We start from the raw sequence: 20,149 nt of genomic DNA on the forward strand, positions 1-20,149 counted from the left end.
AGGACAGTCCTCTTTCTAGATATTTGTGGACTGGTCCCTCCCCACTCTGCCATAATCCTATCATATCAGCTTTCTTCTATAATCTGTACAGCCTCTGGCACTATGAAACAACAGCTCTTCCTTTCTTACAATGGGAAAACTTGTATAAGGCAGTCTTATACTGAATTAGAGCCTTGGTGCATCAAAATCAGTATTATCTACTTAGACTGGCAGTCTCCAGGCTCTCCGGCTCTCCAGGGTCTTTCACATCACCTACTAATTGATCCTTTGAGCTGAAGATTGAACTTTGGTCCTTCTGCACACGAAGTAAATTCTTTCTACTTTGCATGCAGAAGAGTTTTTGGCTAAACATCAGAAAGAATTTCCCGACAGTTAGAGTAGTTCCTCAGTGGAACAGGCTTCCTCAGGAGGTGGGTGGGCTCTCCTTCCTTGGAGATTTTAAAGCAGAGGCTAGACGGCCATCTGATAGCAACACTGATTCTGTGAATTAGGTAAATTATGAGAAGATCAGGAAAGGGATGTGGGGGGGAGGTATTTGTGAATTTCCTGCATTATACAGGGGGTTGGACTAGATGACCCTGGAGGTACCTTCCAACTCTATGATTCTATTCCACTGAGCTACACCCCCTCCTCCTTGAGCAATGGCATGCACACCTTTCCAAAACCCATATTCTTAAGAACATAAGAGAAGCCATGTTGGATCAGGCCAATGGCCCATCCAGTCCAACACTCTGGCCCACAGTGGCCCCAAAAAATTATATACATACACACACACTGTGGCTAATAGCCACTGATGGACCTCTGCTCCATATTTTTATCTAAACCCCTCTTGAAGGTGGCTATGCTTGTGGCCGCCACCACCTCCTGTGGCAGTGAATTCCACATGTTAATCACCCTTTGGGTGAAGAAGTACTTCCTTTTATCCGTTTTAACCTGTCTGCTCAGCAATTTCATCGAATGCCCACGAGTTCTTGTATTGTGAGAAAGGGAGAAAAGTACTTCTTTCTCTACTTTCTCCATCCCATGCATTATCTTGTAAACCTCTATCATGTCACCCCGCAGTCGACGTTTCTCCAAGCTAAAGAGTCCCAAGCGTTTCAACCTTTCTTCATAGGGAAAGTGTTCCAGCCCTTTAATCATTCTAGTTGCCCTTTTCTGGACTTTCTCCAATGCTATAATATCCTTTTTGAGGTGTGGTGACCAGAATTCCAAATGAGACCGCACCATCGATTTATATAGGGGCATTATGATACTGGCTGATTTGTTTTCAATTCCCTTCCTAATAATTCCCAGCATGGCGTTGGCCTTTTTTATTGCAAACGCACACTGTCTTGACATTCTTACCCCCCCCCCCCAGTTTCTTTTCTCCCTTTGATATCTTACTTTTTTCCCTTTCCCATTGACTGTCATATTGGGAGTTATGTACAACTGGGATTAGGATAGGCTAGGAGAGGGATGGTGAGCACTCTTCTACTGATTGTGTCACTGCACTGTGAAAAAAAAATCAATTAAAATGATAAATTAAGGGAAAAAAATCCACAGAGCTAGAATGACGCTCTTCAATTTGTGTCAAAAGGAAGCTTTTGATTCCAGGAGCAGCATATTTTAATCTACTGTAAAATTACTTCAGGCTAAGCTTATTTCCCTGCTAGCAAAAACCTTTCCACGGGATGATTCACTCCCAAAGCATTTACTTACCAACAACTCTCCTTCCAGGAGAAGATTATTTGTCAGACTCCTTATCCCCAGGATGAAATTAAAGTCCCCATCTGACAGCTGAATTTCCCTTCAGGGTTGCAAGAAATGTGAATTAGAAATGAAATCTTTTGTCTTTTACAGATTGCTTGAAGTGCCCCCCCCCCACCCCCACACAGCCCCGAGTCCATTAAAAAAGAAAGAACACAAACGCATCTAAAATCTTACAGTGGTTGAATGAGTCAGAGTGGTGGAGAAAAAGTCTTGTTGTAACTGTGAAATGAAATCATTGACGATGGACAGGGTCTAACCTCAATCTAAACTGGCATGTATCTCCTAGACCAGGTGTGTCAAACTCAGTTATTAGGAGGGCCACAAATGGGATTTGTGGGGCCAGACCACGTGTGCCATAAAAGGTAATGTGAGGTAGCAGAGATATAAACTTTATAAAGGACATAGACAAACACAATTAAAAGATATTATTTTTTTAACTTAAAATACAAATGTGCTTAAAACTCTTGTAATACTTTGTTTAAAATTGAAAGGTGAGGGAATAGTGGGATTTAGAAATGCAATTTTTGAAATAAAACATCAAGAAAAAGCACAGGGATCACAGTGGAAAATAAAAATATAAAGATTTCAGGTTTTCACGGCTGGTAACATCATTAGGGTTTGTAGAATCTTTCGGGATCAAGTGCCGTGTTGCCCACTCAATGCACAGCAGCCAAGAAGGTCTGAGCGCCTGCTCCGGCTGCAACGCCACTGAGGATGTTCTCCGCAGCTGAGAACGAAACGTCTGGAAGGAAAACTTTCTCCAGTAGAACACGGCACTTGATCCTGAAAGATTCTACAAACCCTAATAAAAATATAAAATTCTCTGAGCCTGGGAAAACAATGAAATGGCATTGCAAGCTTCTCCCCAACCCCGGCGGGTGGGGGGGAGGATCTACTCAGATTGGCAATGTAATATCTTCCTATGGTTTTGGGTTCCCAGGTTAGAGTACTCACTAGGCACCAGTTCTCAGGTCCATTCAGCAGAGACAAGCTGGCTAAAAGTGTCAACCCTTTATTCGCAAGGACAACACTCCAGGAAGCATGAGCTTCGGCTGTTTATATAGGAATGCTGAAAGTGAAACTGATCTGCACTCAATTGAAACACATTGCAGCACAGAAAAAGTTGCAAGGAAAACATGGAATGGATTTTCCATTAAGGTCTCTGGGCCCTATCTATCTGGGCAGAGAGACCTTAATGGAAAGTCCATTCCACATTTTCCTTGCTTTGTTTCCTGCTGCAGCCTGTAAAGACAAGGCAGAAAAGGCAGGGAACTGAAAAGAAGGGAACTTGGACAGCCTCGGAGTTTCAAATGCTGAGGACAGAAAGAGCCCCTGGGAACCTGATTAAAGCACTGGGTGGGCCAGTTCTGGTCCGTGGCCCGGACATTTGAGGTCAGCAACCTATGTTTCTGTAGCCAAACGTGAATTAGTATGGACCCAGATGTGGCATTTATTTAATTTTTTAAAAAGAAAATGAGATCTTTAAGGTAAAGGAAGAGCCAGTTTGGTGTAGTGGTTAAGTGTGCGAACTCTTATCTGGGAGAACCAGATTTGATTCCCCCTCTTCCACTTACACCTGCTGGAATGGCCGTGGGTCAGCCATAGCTCTCTTATCTGGGAGAACCGGGTATGATTCCCCACTCCTCCACTTGCAGCTGCTGGAATGGCCTTGGGTCAGCCATAGCTCTCTTATCTGGGAGAACCGGGTTTGATTCCCCACTCCTCCACTTGCAGCTGCTGGAATGGCCGTGGGTCAGCCATAGCTCTCTTATCTGGGAGAACCGGGTTTGATTCCCCACTCCTCCACTTGCAGCTGCTGGAATGGCCTTGTGTCAGCCATAGCTCTCGCAAGAGATGTCCTTGAAAGGGCAGCTGCTGTGAGAGTCCTCTCAGCCCCACCCACCTCACAGGGTGTCTGTTGTGGGGGAAGAAGATAAAAAGAGATTGTAAGGTGCTCTGAGACTTTGATTCATAGAGAAGGGGAGGGTATAAATCTGTGGTCTTCTTCTGGGACTAAAGGGCTTCTTAGCAATGCTTTTACAGAAATGAAAATGATAGAGGGGAACAGCTGCCTTTGAGAACAAACCATGTGTGGATTTATGCCAATGCATAAGAACAATATATAGCCAAAATGATGGTATTCCCAGTAGTATTGTGTGGCTGTGAGAGCTGGACCATAAGGAAGGCCGAGTGCAGAAGAATAGATGCTTTTGAGATGTGGTGCTGGAGAACAATCTTGAGAGTCCCTTGGACTACAAGAAGATCAGATCAGTCAGTCCTAAGGGAAATCAACCCAGACTGTTCCTTGGAAGGTCAGATGCTGAAGCTGAAGCTCAGATACTTTGGTCACCAAATGAGAAGGAAGCACTCACTTTCCTGATGCTAGGAAAGACAGAAGGCAAAAGAAGAAGAGGATGGCAAAAGATGAGATGGCTGGACAGCGTTACTGATGTAACAAGCATGAATTTGAGTAGACTTTGGAGGATGGTGGAAGACAGGAGGGCCTGGCGTGACTTTGTCCACGGGGTCGCAAAGAGTTGGACTCGACTGTGTGACTGAACAACAACAACATAAGAACAATCTTGCAAGGTGCTCCTGTTGGGAGAGCACATTTATGTCATTTCCTAGTAAAGGACTCACAACAACCAATGCTTGGGCTGTGGAAACTTCATGCCAATTATTAGTACATCAATAACCACTGAACAGGCTCTTACACTGGCACTTTTGTTGACCTTTTGCTCTGACTTTTGACATAGATTGTTTCTTTAATTATAAAAGGCTGCTGACCTCTGTGCTAGATACAGCCTAATGTCTACTGACGAGTCCATATCTACCTACACTACCCTTGCACTGTGGTTGTTTTTCCTCTGCACTTGTAGAGAAGTGTTTGTAGGCATGCTGTATGCATTTTTCTAAAACTGGAGCAGTTTTCTAAAACTGCTGTATGCATTTTTCTAAAACATAAACAGCCCTATGCTTCTGAAGTTCAAAGCTCAGGGTTTGGAAGACAGAGATTGCTTCTGTAGGGTGCCCTCATCACTGAAGCAAAGACAGACATGCGCACATCAATTATCCAGCTTCTTTGTTTGAGTTTTCTATGCAGTTTCCTGCCATCAGTTCCTCATAGATACCATTTTCCTTGCCACACCATCAGAGGACTTTTCGAGAAAAAAATCAGTGTAAAGCTTACACGAAATATACAAACATGAAGCTGTTTTGTCCCAAGTATATTGCCTCTCCACAGCAATGCTCCATTTGAATGTCATAGTGTTACCGGAAATGCTTGGGTCTCCTCTTCTAAATGGGGGAATTAGCAAGAGGGAGACTTAGGTAGAGCAAATTAGGAGCATGATAATACGAAGGTCCAGTCTCAGAAAAGAAAACACTTCAGATTGAATATATTTTATGTTTACTAGAAAAATATGTAGAAGGTACAATCACACACACAAATATACAATACAGACAATCAAGAGGCTAAGAAGGGTAGGGGTGATCGATAGTTTAGGGGATCGTTGAAGATAATACTACCTGTCCAGATGTGCAAAGGTCCATGGATCCATGAAGCAGAAGACATGAACGTGGAAAGTGGCCCGAAAAGAGTTTGGGGGTGCAGGTCTGTAGTAGGGTAAGACAAGACACAGTGAACTGGCAGACCACATGGCCTTATATTACCAAATTGTGTCTCCAGGCTATGGTATCACGTGACTCATGACCTGGAGGTCATGTGACTTACGACACTGCATGGCACCAGTACATGTGACCTCTGATGTCACAGAAGGGGCGGAAAGGGGAGGCTCCCAAGGGTTTGACAAGATTAGTGAGTCATTATGGGTCAGGATTGAGTTTTAATGGTTTAATAAATTGAGCTGTGATACCCTGTGGAGGAGGAAGTGTAGAAGACAAAACGTTTGTCCAGGTGTCAGACGTTACCATAGGAGTAACAAAAGACAAGTATGGTTGCAGTAAGGAGGCAAGGAGATGGCCATTTATCACTTAGCCAAAGATTATAAAAGAAATACTTACCAGCTGAGCTGAACCCATAATCTTATCATGTAGCTGGGAGGGGGAGAGTAGCCAGACCAGGAGGGTGCCAGGTAATAACCAGAACAAGCTCTCTGCTGGTTTTACTCCATTTTGAATGGAATATTTCCTTGGCCTGTTTCTGATCGGAATCCATTTTGTTTCCATAGCTTGGGATCCCCTTAGCTCAAGTGGGATACCCCTAGAGGCAGGCAGTGCCTCCTGGCCACAATAGCTAATAACCACCAATAGGCCTTCTTTGGCTAGGTAGAAGAAGAAGATGAAGATATTGGATTTCTATCCCGCCCTCCACTCCGAAGAGTCTCAGAGCGGCTCACAATCTCCTTTCCCTTCCCCCCCCCACAACAGACACCCTGTGAGGTAGATGAAGATATTGGATTTATATCCCACCCTCCACTCCGAAGAGTCTCAGAGCGGCTCACAATCTCCTTTCCCTTCCTCCCCCACAACAGACACTCTGTGAGGTGGATGAAGATATTGGATTTATATCCCGCCCTCCACTCCGAAGAGTCTCAGAGCGGCTCATAATCTCCTTTACCTTCCTCCCACACAACAGACACCCTGTGAGGTAGATGAAGATATTGGATTTATATCCCGCCCTCCACTCCGAAGAGTCTCAGAGCGACTCACAATCTCCTTTCCCTTCCTCCCCCACAACAGACACCCTGTGAGGTAGATGAAGATATTGGATTTATATCCCGCCCTCCACTCCGAAGAGTCTCAGAGCAGCCTACAATCTCCTTTCCCTTCCTCCCCCACAACAAACACCCTGTGAGGTGGGTGGGGCTGGAGAGGGCTCTCACAGCAGCTGCCCTTTCAAGGACAACCTCTGCCAGAGCTATGGCTGACCCAAGGCCATTCCAGCAGGTGCAAGTGGAGGAGTGGGGAATCAAACCCGGTTCTCCCAGATAAGAGTCCGCACACTTCACCACTACACCAAACTGGCTCTCCTTCCAAGGTAGAAGGCCCTTGCCAGTTCTTCCAGGCATGTACTAGTCTTGGACCCCACAAGCCACCAAGAACTGACTAAAAAGCACCATCATCTATGTCATACCTTTATTAGGACCAGCCTAATGACACATAGCAGAGTGTAAGCTTTTGGGTCCCCCAGAACTCTTCATCAGGACAGAGCAAATAAAAAATGGGGGAAAGCTGATATTTCAAGTCATTGTGATGATCTTGAGACTCTTGTCCCAGGATTTGGTGGAACTTCTGACAGGCAAAGAAGATTGGGTTTCAAGTTTCTGCTGGTCAGGGTCCATAAAAGTAAAAGGTAATACAGCAATTAAAACTCCACAGCAGCAATTTGAAACTCAGTCTTCTTTCCCCGTCAGAAGTTCCATCAATTCCAATGCAGGTCTTGATATCATCACGATGACCTATAATATATGCTTTCCTCCTTTTAAATTATTTTTTTGGGGGGTAATATCTAGCCCGATGAAGAGTTCTGAGGAACAAAAAAGCTTGCACGCTGTTATGCATCATTGGGTTTGTCCTAATAGAGGTATGACAAGGATTGTGTTTTTGGCTGTTGCTTTTTGACCAACATGACTCTAAGCAATGATTCTGAAGGACTGGACAGCAGGGAGACCCTGATCAGGCTAGCCAGATCTCTTCAGACCTCAGAAGCGAATCAGGGTCGGCCCTTGTAAGTATTTGGAAGGAGAACATCAAGCTATACCAGGGTTCTGATGCCGAGGCAGGCAATGGCAACCCACCTCTGAATGTCTCCTGCCTTGAACACACCATGCGGTTGCCAAAAGTCAGCCATGACTTGACAGCAAAAACAAAACAAAATGAGAAGTACCAGTAGGGGCAACTTCTCCTGCCTTGTGCTGCACCCCCATGTTATGGTAACCTTTGGCTGCCACTGCTCCTCCACACCCCTGCATTCCCAGCTGGCTGCCTAAGCTGACACACTCCATGCCCTTTCCACCACCAGGCTTTGCCCAGTCCCTCCCTCATGCATAAGGGCCTTTTGTGTCAGAGCCATAGAGGAGGGTTTGCCTTTTTATCAGCTTCCATGGCAAAAACACCAGAGGATTGGCGGAGGGGGGGGGGGTCCTTTTGCCACCAAGTTTCCTAACTTTTGGCTTTTAAACATTTTGAGCTGAATATCCCTGGGCCAAGGGAGGCCAGATTGAAGGCCACCCGGGATCGGGCCTTCTCTATTGCAGCTCCACTGCTGTGGAATCAACTCCCAGAGGAGGTACGGGCCCTACGATGCTTAGATCAATTCCGTAGGGCCTGTAAGACCCACCTCTTCAAAATAGCCTTCAACTAACGACAAGCTAGGAAGTGCCGTTGAAAATCCTTTTAGTTACTGAATTCTATTGAAGATCTAATGTTTATAGCACCATATTGTTAATGTTAATTTTAATATAATCTGTAATTTGTTTTAACCATGATTTTATAAGTATAACTCGATGTATAATGTATTTTTATGTTGTGAGCCGCCCTGAACCTGCCTTGGCGGGGAGGGCGGGATAGAAATATAAAGTTATTATTATTGAGCTGAAAGAGAACTCCGAAATCCAGCCACTCTTCTTATCAGACCAGAAATTTTTATTCTATTTCACATTTCTGAGTATTACAGAAACAAAATCATTACAAGTGCCTTGTAATATTTAAGCTCCAAATGAAAATCAAAAACAGAGAGAAACAAAAATGAAAATGCTTCCCCCAAGCCCCCAAAAACTTCCAACATTAGAAAGCAAAGTCACACATGATGCAACTGACAGTAAACTTTTTTTGTTTTAAAGAGCACAGGGGGGTAAAAAAGAAAGAGTGATATAGAAAAGATGTTTGGGATTCAGGATTTTGCAGACACTTCTTGATCTAGTGATGGCACTGAGTCCATTTAGAATGCACGCGATTTTCAAAATATAAGTGATAAAAGTGATTACAAAAATTAACGTTATATTTTTAAAAAGCAGATGGGGGGGGGGAAGAGACCAAAAATGGCAAAAAAAAAAAATAAGACAAAAAAAACAACATGTCTGTTTTATGGCAAACTCCAGATCCTTTGGCCACGTGAAAACAAAGTCAGCGAGCTCCATATAAATTCTCTGTAGAAAGCAACGTTCATGATTCTCTATTATGGCCCATAACCAACGTCTCATTACCAGGCTAAGTAAAGTTCCTCACAGAGGAAAAAAAAGAAGGTGCTTGTTTCACAGTTTTTATACTCCCCGATAAAATACTGTCCGGAATTGGACGAATGCCCCCAAAATACCTTTCCGGGAACACCACACATTCCTTTATTGGAAAGGAAAAACAAACTGATAGAGAGAGAGAAGTGACCCACTGAGCCCCTCTGTGGAAGCTGGCTGTGTCTGCTACACACTCATCTTCAGGACAATGTCTGTGTGGTTCACTGGCAGCGGATGGGCTTCAGTGTTGAACACCCAGTCCTCGAGAGACAGCACATCATCTTCACAGAACAGAAGATACAGATACCTGCAGCCAAGGGAGAAGAGATATCAAGGCATGCCCAGAGGAAACAGCTTGTTCTGTCTTAGTCAATGGTGAGCATTACCAAGCAAACTGAGCCAATCATTTCCAAATTGTATGGGATTCCTTGGAAGCACATCTTGGCCTTTTCAAGATGGTCAATAACAGTGAACATACTTCTCTGAAAGACAGCTTGCCCACCAAAGGTGATTTGCTGCAATATGGCTTAAACAAATTAAGAAGGACAAGTTGTTAGCTATGATAGTTGAATGAGACTTCCAGGCTCAGAGACAGAATGCCTCTGATTGGCTGGACAGTAGTCAGCAGGTGAAGGCTGTTGCCAGTGGTCTCTACTTGTAGGCATGTCATTGGCCACAGTTAGAAACTGGAGTACATAGATCACTGGTCTGATCTAGCAACAGTCAGCTACTATTATGTTGCTTCAGGGTATGGCTGGGTATGTTCTTGGATGGACTCTCAGTTCATGCTGAGTGATGGTGAGGGCTAAACAGCTCTGCCAGTGGCCTGTTTGAATCATGTGTGCACCCCCAAATGTGATCCCAGAATTCGCTGCAGCAAACACACAGGTTCCGCAGCAGACAAGTTCATGTGGATGGTTTCCTTGAAGGTAGCACGTTCGGGGGGGGAAATAAATACATTGACCAACTGTAACATTGTCAGTCTCCTGATTTGTTTCCATGTCTGACACTTTCCACCTAAGGTTAAGACCATGCATTTTGTGGTTCAAAATAGAATACAGCCCACCATTCACATATGGCTGATCAGCAAGCATTCTGTAAACCTCTTGTTTTGTTTGGTTTTTGCTGCGTCCATGAGATGGGGCAGGGGACAGGGAGAGGATGGCAAGTCAAGCATATGGTAGGCAAGAACAGCACAGCAGCCTGTGTTTGGTCTGGCTGGTCACCAATCATGACAATCAAAGTAAAGAAAAAGCCCCAGAACAATTAGCGGCTTTTGCACTGTCTCTAAACACAGGAAAAGGTGTATTTTTAATGCAAAAGATGGATCCTCTGCAAATGCTCTCTCTGTCTGCTTATCTTATATAAATTGCTCAAACAAGATTTGATTACATTATTTAAGCACCTCAATATGAACTGAACCGTTAGCTATTGAAGTGCTCTTTAATCTTGCAAGGCTCTCATTAAATCGTGCACACTGGGATACCATAATGGATTTCTACTTGCATTCATTGCTCCGCTGATAACAAGAACCAATAGCCAGGAGTTAAAGGACGTCTAACCCAAATCAGAAGAAATGTTCAGGATAAGCACAAAGTATGATTAATGATTGGACGAGACCGTAAAAACAGCCTAGTCATAATCAGCCTCTCTGTGCAATATCCCTACATACCCTAATAATATCCACAATGATTATTTAGTACTTTTATTGCCCAATTTTTGCATTATGGTATGTCATGTCCTAAACATTTTTTCCCTTTTCGTTTGCACTGTTACCCAGTTCTGTAATCCTAGTCCCGTTGCACCGTCTGTTTTACATTATATAATCCACTTTGAGACCCAGCAAGAAAAACACAAAGTAAGGAAATAAATAAGTAAATACACAGGATGTGCAGCATGCTTGCTTCAAGGTCCTTGGAAAGACTCTACCCCGTCAGACTACAATGGAGGACTCTGTTTTGGAATGTTCCCCTATGCTTAAAAGAAATCCACACAGCAGAAAGTCAGCACAGCAAGCAAAGGGAGAGGGGAGAAGCTCTCTCCTTGCTGTGCTAGTTTTCTACTGGCAGGGAGTTTTTTTATGCAATGGAGTCTGGAAGTAGAATCTACCCTCTAAAGTGGTGCAGTCCATCTGACCACCTCATCCTTCAGTATGTGTAAACCAGGCCTCGGGCTAGGTTTTTTGATCCCTGGCAACTCAACCACAAAAAACAGAGAGAACGACCTCTTTCTGTCCAAAGATCTTCACAGTCCTCCACAACTTACTTTAACGTCTCTGCCAGGAAAAAACTCTGTTGCATGTTGTCGTGACTCGGGTTGGTGGTATAAACATCTCGGATCCCGGAGAAACCAGCATCTACTCGGCAATATTTCTCGAGCGCCTGGGGGTGGGGGGCGTGGAGAGGAAAAGAAAATCAAATTTATTTCAGAAACACCAAGCAGTGAGTGAGTAATTGATTCATCATAATCAGCATTTTTTAAAAAAAAGTTGAGCAGGTTTTCAAGTTTGATTCAGGTTTTATGGAGGCCATATTCATTGGAAAGGGTTTTTTTTTTAATGATTACCCTAAAAAACAGGTTGGCCTTGAAGAACTGAGAGCCGGAGGTGGGGAGGCTCTGACAAATGGCGCTTTCTGTTATATCCAAAGTGCAGCAGTCTTAACCAATGGGCACTGAAAAGACCTTCCCCAAAATACTTTACAGTTTTCTGGCAGTGATCTGACTAAGATGATCTTGAATAGATTAGATGGCTGCATGCATGTAGCTCTGTGATCCCAATCAGGAATGAAAGGATGACAACCGGGAACCCATCAGAGCAGAGTTCCCACTCCATAGGAAATAAGCCTGTTCGGGTTTCGGGTCGGAGTCTTCCTAGGCTCCGAAGTGACACTGCCCACCCAGCCACTGGTTCCTGGGTGACCTGGAAGAACCATAAAAACTTCCAGGTCAGGCTGGATTAAAACAGGAGACCGATGGCGCCTTCCATACTAACAGAATTTATGCTGTCTGGTTTTCGTGACTCACTTCATCGGATGCATGAAGTGTACATCCATTAGGCTGATGGTATTTACACTATAGAATGCAAACCAGATAGGCAGATGTTACAAAGAGAGGTCAGGCTGGGACTTTTCCTGGGCAAGAAGAGCACAGTGGAAAAAAGCATAGAGGTACACACCAGACCTATAACCAGGATTTTTTTTCCTCGGGGGGAGGGGGGGTGGGATCAGTTAAAGTAAATTAAAAATTTAAAGAGCCAGGATGGCTCAAGCTTCATCCCCTCCCCCTTCCCTGCACCTGCCTCAGCTCCCACCCATCCCCACCAGCGCTCCCCAGTCTCCCAGTTTTAAACTTGTCGCCAGGATGCAGCAGTTGAACATCCTCATTAAGATCTGAAGTATTACTTGTGCAAATCCAGTTTCAAGGCCAGGAGGGGCTGAGCAGGCAGGGATAGGAGAAGCCTAAAAATGTTCTCCCCCCACCCTGCGCAAAAAAACACCATGGGGAAAGGGGGGAGGACAAGCTCTTCTTTCTAGTCTTGCTTTACCAAAGCCAAGTGCCTTCGAGAACAGGAAACAAAGCCTGTCCATTGCTCCACTCAACAGAACCCTCCTAGGGAAGAGTCTCTCTGGATCACTTGGCACATCCTCAAAGCCCAAGTGGGTTTTGCAATGCACTGGCCTGGAGGCAACAAAGCCACAGGCCTTTCTCTCTCCTAATCTTGGGTCAATTTGTACGATTTTGCTGACAACCACCTGAAGCTCTCCGGTCCCCCCACAGCACCTCTCCCTAGTCCTTCCAAAAGGGACCAGGCCTGCTCCGGGGTTGCAACAGCAAACGCTGATAACAGCCATTTCACCACAAATGCACTCCATTGTCTTGGGAAGGAGAGGAGGGGGTTAGCAAAGGATACCTGGTGGCTGACCATACCTCAACAACTTCCCATCCCCACTGCCTGTACTTGGGATCGTGTGTTAATCTCCACATGTACAGGTAACTTTCAACAACTTCAGGGCGCAGAATGTAATAGCGATCGCTGAGCCGGGTGGCCACTGCTTCAGTGCCAGAATCAAAGCGAAATGCTTCTGGGCCCAGCTTGGAATCTAACAAAAGAAGACAAAAGGCATTCAGAGAAGAAGAAGAAGAAGATATTGGATTTATATCCCGTCCTCCACTCCGAAGAGTCTCAGAGCGGCTCACAATCTCCTTTACCTTCCTCCCCCACAACAGACACCCTGTGAGGTGGGTGGGGCTGGAGAGGGCTCTCACAGCAGCTGCCCTTTCAAGGACAACCTCTGCCAGAGCTATGGCTGACCCAAGGCCATGCTAGCAGGTGCAAGTGGAGGAGTGGGGGATCAAACCCAGTTCTTCCCAGATAAGAGTCCACTACACCAAACTGGCTCTCCAGAGGAGCTGGGAACTTTGATGCTCATGGTATCTGAAAAGCAACGGTATCGATTAATCTTTGCATGAGCAGACAATACACAGTACACTACATATGAATACTGGCAATTAAGAATCAGAAATCTCCCTCCTCCAGTAAATCTGAGCATATCCTTAACAGTAAAATACTAAGCCTAACAGCAAATCTCCAAAGGGAACGGGGGTTGGTCCTGAGCCCTACTCAAATGATGGGAATGGGCAGGGGTTTTGGGGTTTTTTTTTGCCACTCCTGTTTTCATGAGGGCTTCTGCAGAACAGTCTCTTGTTTCCACAGTACCCATGAGGAGGCTGCATTGTTTCTGATCTGCCCTGCGGCACAGGAGATGAGTGTCAAGCTTGAGCCAAAAGGCATGGGGCAAAATGTTCCCACAGCCAGTGAGGAAGGAGCCTCCTTGATCCAGGTGCCCCTGCAGCAGCAACAGCCTAGAGCGACTGTCGACCTTCAGCTTAGCAAGAAAGCACAATCTGAATCTCCCTGGTGCCTGCCAATTTCTTTTTCGTGCTCATGTTCCGAGCCCGTTTTGTGTCTGCTTAGCTCTGCTTCCATCTTATCCCACAGGAAAAGGCTCAGAGGTTTAAGAGCTCAGGGAACTGCTGAATATTTTATTAGTTCTAAAGCAGTTAACTTCAGAGAGAGGCGGCCTTGGAAACATCCCAGTGGGACCAGCCAAGCCAGCCAGTGCGTTGCCTTCCTCTACCTGGCATCGTGGGAGTTAAGGACAACAGGAGGCAATCAATGATAGGGATGTTAACTAAAGCAACTCCACATTTGCCACGGAGATTGTGACTACTGCATGCATTTTGGAATTATGCTGATATCTCCGTGTACCATGTGCAAATGATGGGTACCTCCTCTTCAAACACAAATATCCTATCATCTGTGAACCTGGGGTCTCCCCATTTGGGTTTTGTGGAATTTTTGGTTTTCCTGCTGTCCGATCACAAGTGATGTACGGCAACCCCCCAAGTGGTCTCCAATCCAAGTATTAAACAGGGCTGACTCTGCTTAGCTTCTGAGATCCTATGAGATAAGACTATCCTGCGCTCTCCAGGTCAGGGCTTACACATTTGCGTAAATGCAGGTTTTAATACCACGTTTGTCCCTTCACACATTACATGACTAATGAAGGAAACACTGGTGTATTACCAACATATATAAAACAACTACTTTTGCCAACTTTACTGGGGAGGGGCTTTCTGCCTAGGACTTTTTATTGTTGTTGTTCTATCACACGCACACACACTATCCAGGACTACCCCCCAAAGCTTGCTCTTCAAACGTAATTTGTAAACATAGATGCCAAACCTACAGCAAAGCCATCTCCACCACCATACAGAAAGAACAGACAGCTACTTGCAGGAGTGATTCAACAAGAACTTGCAAAGGCACTATGAGGTCCAAGTTTTCAATACTGCTGTTGCTATAAGTGACTCCGTCTACAGACTGTTGCCTGTTGTAGGAGGCTCAGAAATTACATCCGCAAGCTCTTTTAGAACCCTTGGATGCAATTCGTCTGGCCCTGAGGACTTCGTTTCATTTAAAGAAACTAGGTGTTTATGTACTACCCCTACGCTGGAACTTCATAGCCTCCTTATATGTTCTGTTTTTGCCATGTTGAGCACCGTTCCCCTCAGAAGAGAAGACTGAGGAAAAGTAGGAATTCAGCAGTTCTGCCCTCTCTTCATTACCTGTTACAATTTCACTTTCTTGCCCTCGCAATGGGCCTACCATGTCCTTGCTCTTTTTCTTACTCTGAACATAAGAAAAGAACCCTTTTTTGTTGTTTTTAGCATCTTTGGCCAGCCTAAGCTCATACTGAGCTTTAGCTTTCCTAACTTTTCCTCTACAAGCAGTGGTGATTTGTTTATATTCATCCTTGGTTATAAGGCCCTCCTTCCAATTCCTAAAGGAGTCTTTTTTATTTCTCAAGTCTTTAGAGAGCTGTTTATGGAGCCACTTTGGCTTCTTTAGGCTTTTTCCATTTTTTCTTCTCATAGGAATCGTCTGTGATTGCGCTTTCAGTATTTCGCTTTTAAGAAACTCCCACCCCTCCTGAACCCCCTTCCTCCTAAGTATTTCTGACCATGGGATTTTACCCAGCATAGTTCTAAGTTTATCAAGTTTGTCTTTCTGAAGTCTAACCTATAAGTCTGACTACGTATAGTTTTTCCCTTCCCTAAGACTGTAAATTCCAAAATCACATGGTCACTACTGCCCAGGGTGCCCACTATTTCCACTTCTTCAATCAATTCTTCCTTGTTGGTGAGAATCAAATCCAAGATAGCAGATCCCCTTGTTTCCGTCTTCATTTTCTGGAAAAGGAAGTTGTCAGCAAGACAAGTCAGGAATCTATTTGACTTTTGATTTTTAGCAGAGTTGGACTTCCAACAGATGTCTGGGTAATTGAAATCTCCCATGATCACTGTATCCCTTCTCTTGGAGAACTTTGCAATCTGCTGTAGAAGTATCTCATCCAAGTCCTCTGACTGACTTGGTGGTCTATAGCAGACCCCCACAATAATATCACTGTTGTTTCTTACTCCTTTTATTTTTACCCAGAGACTCTCAACTGAGCTGCCATCCTCCGATTCACATATTTCCTCACAAGTATATACCTCCTTCACATATACTGCTATGCCTCTGCCCTTTCTCATTTGCCTGTTCCTTTTAAATAAGTTGTACCCCTGAATCCTAATATTCCAGTTGTGAGTGTCATCCCACCACGTTTCAGTAAGGCCTATTATGTCATAGTCTCCTTCCTTTATTAGGACTTCCAGTTCCTCCTGTTTGTTTCCCATACTCTGTGCATTAGTGTAGAGACATCGGAATCCACGTTTTATGCATCCCGAGGGTTTGGTTTCCATACAAGTCTGCAAGTTAACATTACCTAGCGTATGCGCCACTCTCTACAAATCTTTAATGTACTTATCCCCAGTTTCTGGCATCATACGAGGCTTTGAATTATTGTCTCGCTCCTCCATACAATTTAGCTTAAAGCCCTCCTTATTAGGTTAGCAAGGCTGTTACCAAACACCCTTTTCCCTACCGCCATAAGGTGCAAACCATCACCCGATAGAAGACCACCATCTCGAAAGCGTAAGCCATGGTCCAGAAATCCGAATCTTTCCTGATGACACCATCGACGTAGTCAGTCGTTCATTTGAAATATTCTTCTGTCTTGTCCTAAGCCACGGCCTTCAACAGGAAGCACTGATGAGAATACAACCTGTACGCCCAGCTCCTTCACCTTCTGACCCAGAGCCACATAGTCTTTTCTAATACGTTCAGGGCTATGATGGGCAGTATCATTTGTTCCCACGTGGATCAGCAAGAAAGGATAGTAATCCGTGAGCTTGATAAGTCTTCCAATCCTTTCTGTCACATGCTGGATGTGTGCTCCCGGCAGACAGCAGACCTCTTGGGATGACAAGTCCGGTCGGCGCACTTTGGGCTCTACCCCTCTGAGCAAGGAGTCTCCAATCACCACCACCTTCCTCTTCCTATAGTGGGGAGCAGAAGCTCTAGGCTTCTTATCCATAGGATCCTGAGAAACTTTGTTCAAGCTTCATGGAGGCTGGGGAAGTAGGCCTTGTTCCAATGGTTCAAAATCAGTTACTATGAGGAGACCCTGGAACCTATTGCTGAGCAGCAGGGGCTCAGAACATCTCCTGATTTTCTTTCTCCTTCAGGTTTTGGGGAGGGACGGTGGCTCAGTGGTAGAGCATCTGCTTGGGAAGCAGAAGGTCCCAGGTTCAATCCAAAAAAGGGTCCAGGCAAATAGGTGTGAAAAAACCTCAGCTTGAGACCCTGGAGAGCCGCTACCAGTCTGAGAAGACAATACTGACTTTGATAGACCAAGGGTCTGATTCAGTATAAGGCAGCTTCATATGTTCATATGTACATTTTTCCAGGAACCTTCCTCTTGTGCTGGGTTCTCTTCTAATTGCTGAGATACCATTTCCTCTCCCTCCTCTTGTCATTTCAAGAGCGCCTCATGCGTTTTGTCAAGAAAATCCTCATCTTCCTTTATACACTGCAGTGTGGACAATCGTGCCTCCAGTCCCTGTATCTTCTCCTCCAGCAGGGCCACTAACTTACACTTGCTGCAAGTGTAATTCATGCTACTCTCAGGTAAAAATACAAACATCCCACAGTCTTTACACATCACTGCCTCTGCTCCCTCACCAGCCATACTGCTGCAATCCATTTCGAAATTTTCTTTATCTTCACTTATTTTTAAATCCCACTACCAACTGCCACTTGAAGCTACCTGTGGGTAACTACCCACCTATCTACAGAACCCCCAAGCTAGAACCTCAGGCTATGGTACATGACTCCTAAAAAATTGGCAAAGATGAATAACAAGATGCCAGATAGATGTTGGAAATGTAAAAAACATGAAGGTTCTTTCTACCATATGTGGTGGACTTGTGAAAGAGCAAAAAAGTATTGGCAGATGATTCAGCAAGAAATTACTAAGATTTTGGGATATGAATTTAAGAAAGTTGCAGAGACTTTTCTGTTGGGATTACAAATGGAAAAATTTCCAAAGGAAGATAGAACTGTAATTTGGTACTTGCTTTCAGCTGCTAGGACATTATATGCGCAGTTGTGGAAGCAAGAAAAAATACCAGAGAAATGGGATTGGATTATAAAAGTTATGACATGGAGTGAAATGGACAAATTAACAAGAACATTAAGAGACTATGATTTAGAAGTTTTTAAGATGGAATGGAAAAAGTTTAGAAGATATGTAGAAAAAGAGTGGAAAATAAAAGGACATTGGGCAATTTTCGATAATGATTAAGTTTTAGAAGAAGAAGAATATAAGTTTTTGTTTTAATAGTTAAGGGTACCTTTAAATATTAGCATTATAAGTAAGTAACACCGGCGGGGGCCAAGTAACGGGGGGAGGGGTGGGTAGAAAGTAATATATGGGGTAGATAAAAGAAGTCATTAAGATTTAAGAAATAATTTTGTTACCATATGTTACCAATAAAATTGTTTTAACCGTAGCTAGACCCCCAGGCTAAGAGCCACAGGCCAAGAGCCCCAATGCGTGCCCAACCCCCCCAGGAAGACGTTTTAGCACGCACGTGGCATAATAACATCACCCACAGGTGACATCACATTGGGCACTAAGTTTCTGGGTGCTGAGGAGCCGGAGGAACTTCTCTGTCCCCTCAGTGCCCAGAAAGAACATGCAGCGCTTCCACTCAATCAATCAATCATTTTATTTATATCCCGCCCTCCCCGCCGAAGCAGGCTCAGGGCGGCTAACTCTCTGAGTTCAGAGGGCACCGAGGACTGGAAGCACCATTCCTTCTGGGCACTGAGGGGCCGGGGAAGCTCCTCAGATCCCTCAGCATCCAGTTGGAGGCTCAGGGACAGTGCAAGCGGGGAGGGGGCACCCACCCCCCGCCGGGAGTTGACACCCTAGGCAACCCTAGGTGGCCGACACCTGCATGCCAGCCCTGGTTGGAAGTCAAAAGTGTAAAGCAGGTATCAAGCTCATTTGTTATGAGAGCTGGATTTGACACAAATGGGACTTTTTGGGGCTGAGCCATGTGTGTCATAAAATGTAATGCCAGGTAGCAGAGGTATAAACTTTATACAGATAAACACCATTGAAGATGTTATTTTTAACAAAATATAAATGTGCTTAAAACTCTTGTGATATTTTGTTTAAAATGGAAAGGTGGGGGAATAATGCGATTTGGCAATGCAATTTTTAAAATAAAAGAATGAAGAAAAAGCACAAGGATCACAGAAGAAATTAAAATATAAAATGTTCTGATCTAGGAAAACATGAAATGGCTGGGCATTGCAAGCTTCCCCTCCCCTGCTCCCAGGTGTACTCTGATTGACAAAAGCTCTCTGATGTAATATTCCCAGGTTAGAGTACTCATTAGACACCAATTCTCAGGTCCACCCATCAGAGACAAACTGACTCAAAGTATCAACCCTTTATTTGTGAGCAGCTTCAACTGGCCATAAATGCTGCAAAAAGTGAATCAGTCTTACTTCCACTCCACTGAAATACACTGCAGCACAAAATTGGAAGGAAAACATGAAATGGATTTTTCACTGAGGTCCCTGGGTGTAGACACCTGAATGGAAAATCCATTCCATATTTTCCTTGAAGCTTTGCAAGCCCTGAAGCCAGCAAAGTCAAGGCAGAAGGAGCTGAGAATGTCATGGCAGCCTTGAGCTTCAAAGGGTGAGGACAGGAGTGGGGAGAAAATTGCCAGGGGCCTGATTGAAGCCCTGGGCAGGCAGAGTGTGGCCTGCAGGCTGGGCGTTTGACAGCCCTGGTGTAAAGCTTCTGGGATCTGGGCTCAGAGTGATGTAGTGATGAAAGTGCTAGACTAGGATCTAGGAAACCCAGGTTCAAATCCCCCCTCTGCCACAGAAGCTTGCTGAGTGATTTTGGGCCAGTCACACATTCTCAGCCTAACCTACCTCACAGTGTTGTTGTGAACAGAGAAGAGGAGAATGATGTAAGCCACTTTGGGTCCCCGTTGGGAAGAAAGGTGTGGGTAGGAAAAGTAAACAAAATTGCGTTTTCAACTGAAACTGACTAGAGGTTTTCTCAAACCCAATGCACTAGCATTTTCCTTATGACACTTCTTGGATCTTCTTCTTCTATCTATCTTCTATATTTTCCTTATGACACTTCTTGGATCTATCTTCTTGGATCTGATTTCTATGAATCCAAACAACTCAAAATCACTGCCTGTACAAGTAGTTACGTTGCTGTACAAAT

At 44.6% G+C, this 20,149-nt stretch overlaps 1 protein-coding gene across 1 annotated transcript in view; it reads right to left on the minus strand.

Moving 5' to 3' along the window:
- Nucleotides 1-8,332: 8,332 nt before the first annotated feature.
- Nucleotides 8,333-20,149, minus strand: part of MAN1C1 (mannosidase alpha class 1C member 1) — a 198,797-nt gene continuing 186,980 nt past the window's right edge. Inside the window, exons 10-12 of the mRNA XM_060257550.1 lie at nt 12,870-13,042; nt 11,208-11,323; nt 8,333-9,249 (exon numbers count right to left, since the gene is read on the minus strand). Of these exons, the coding sequence (XP_060113533.1) occupies nt 9,129-9,249; nt 11,208-11,323; nt 12,870-13,042 (410 nt within the window). The 3' untranslated portion in view covers nt 8,333-9,128. The remainder of the gene's footprint in view (nt 9,250-11,207; nt 11,324-12,869; nt 13,043-20,149) is intronic.

Source organism: Heteronotia binoei, chromosome 17, assembly GCF_032191835.1.
Source record: "Heteronotia binoei isolate CCM8104 ecotype False Entrance Well chromosome 17, APGP_CSIRO_Hbin_v1, whole genome shotgun sequence".
Classification (NCBI taxonomy): Eukaryota; Metazoa; Chordata; class Lepidosauria; order Squamata; family Gekkonidae; genus Heteronotia; species Heteronotia binoei.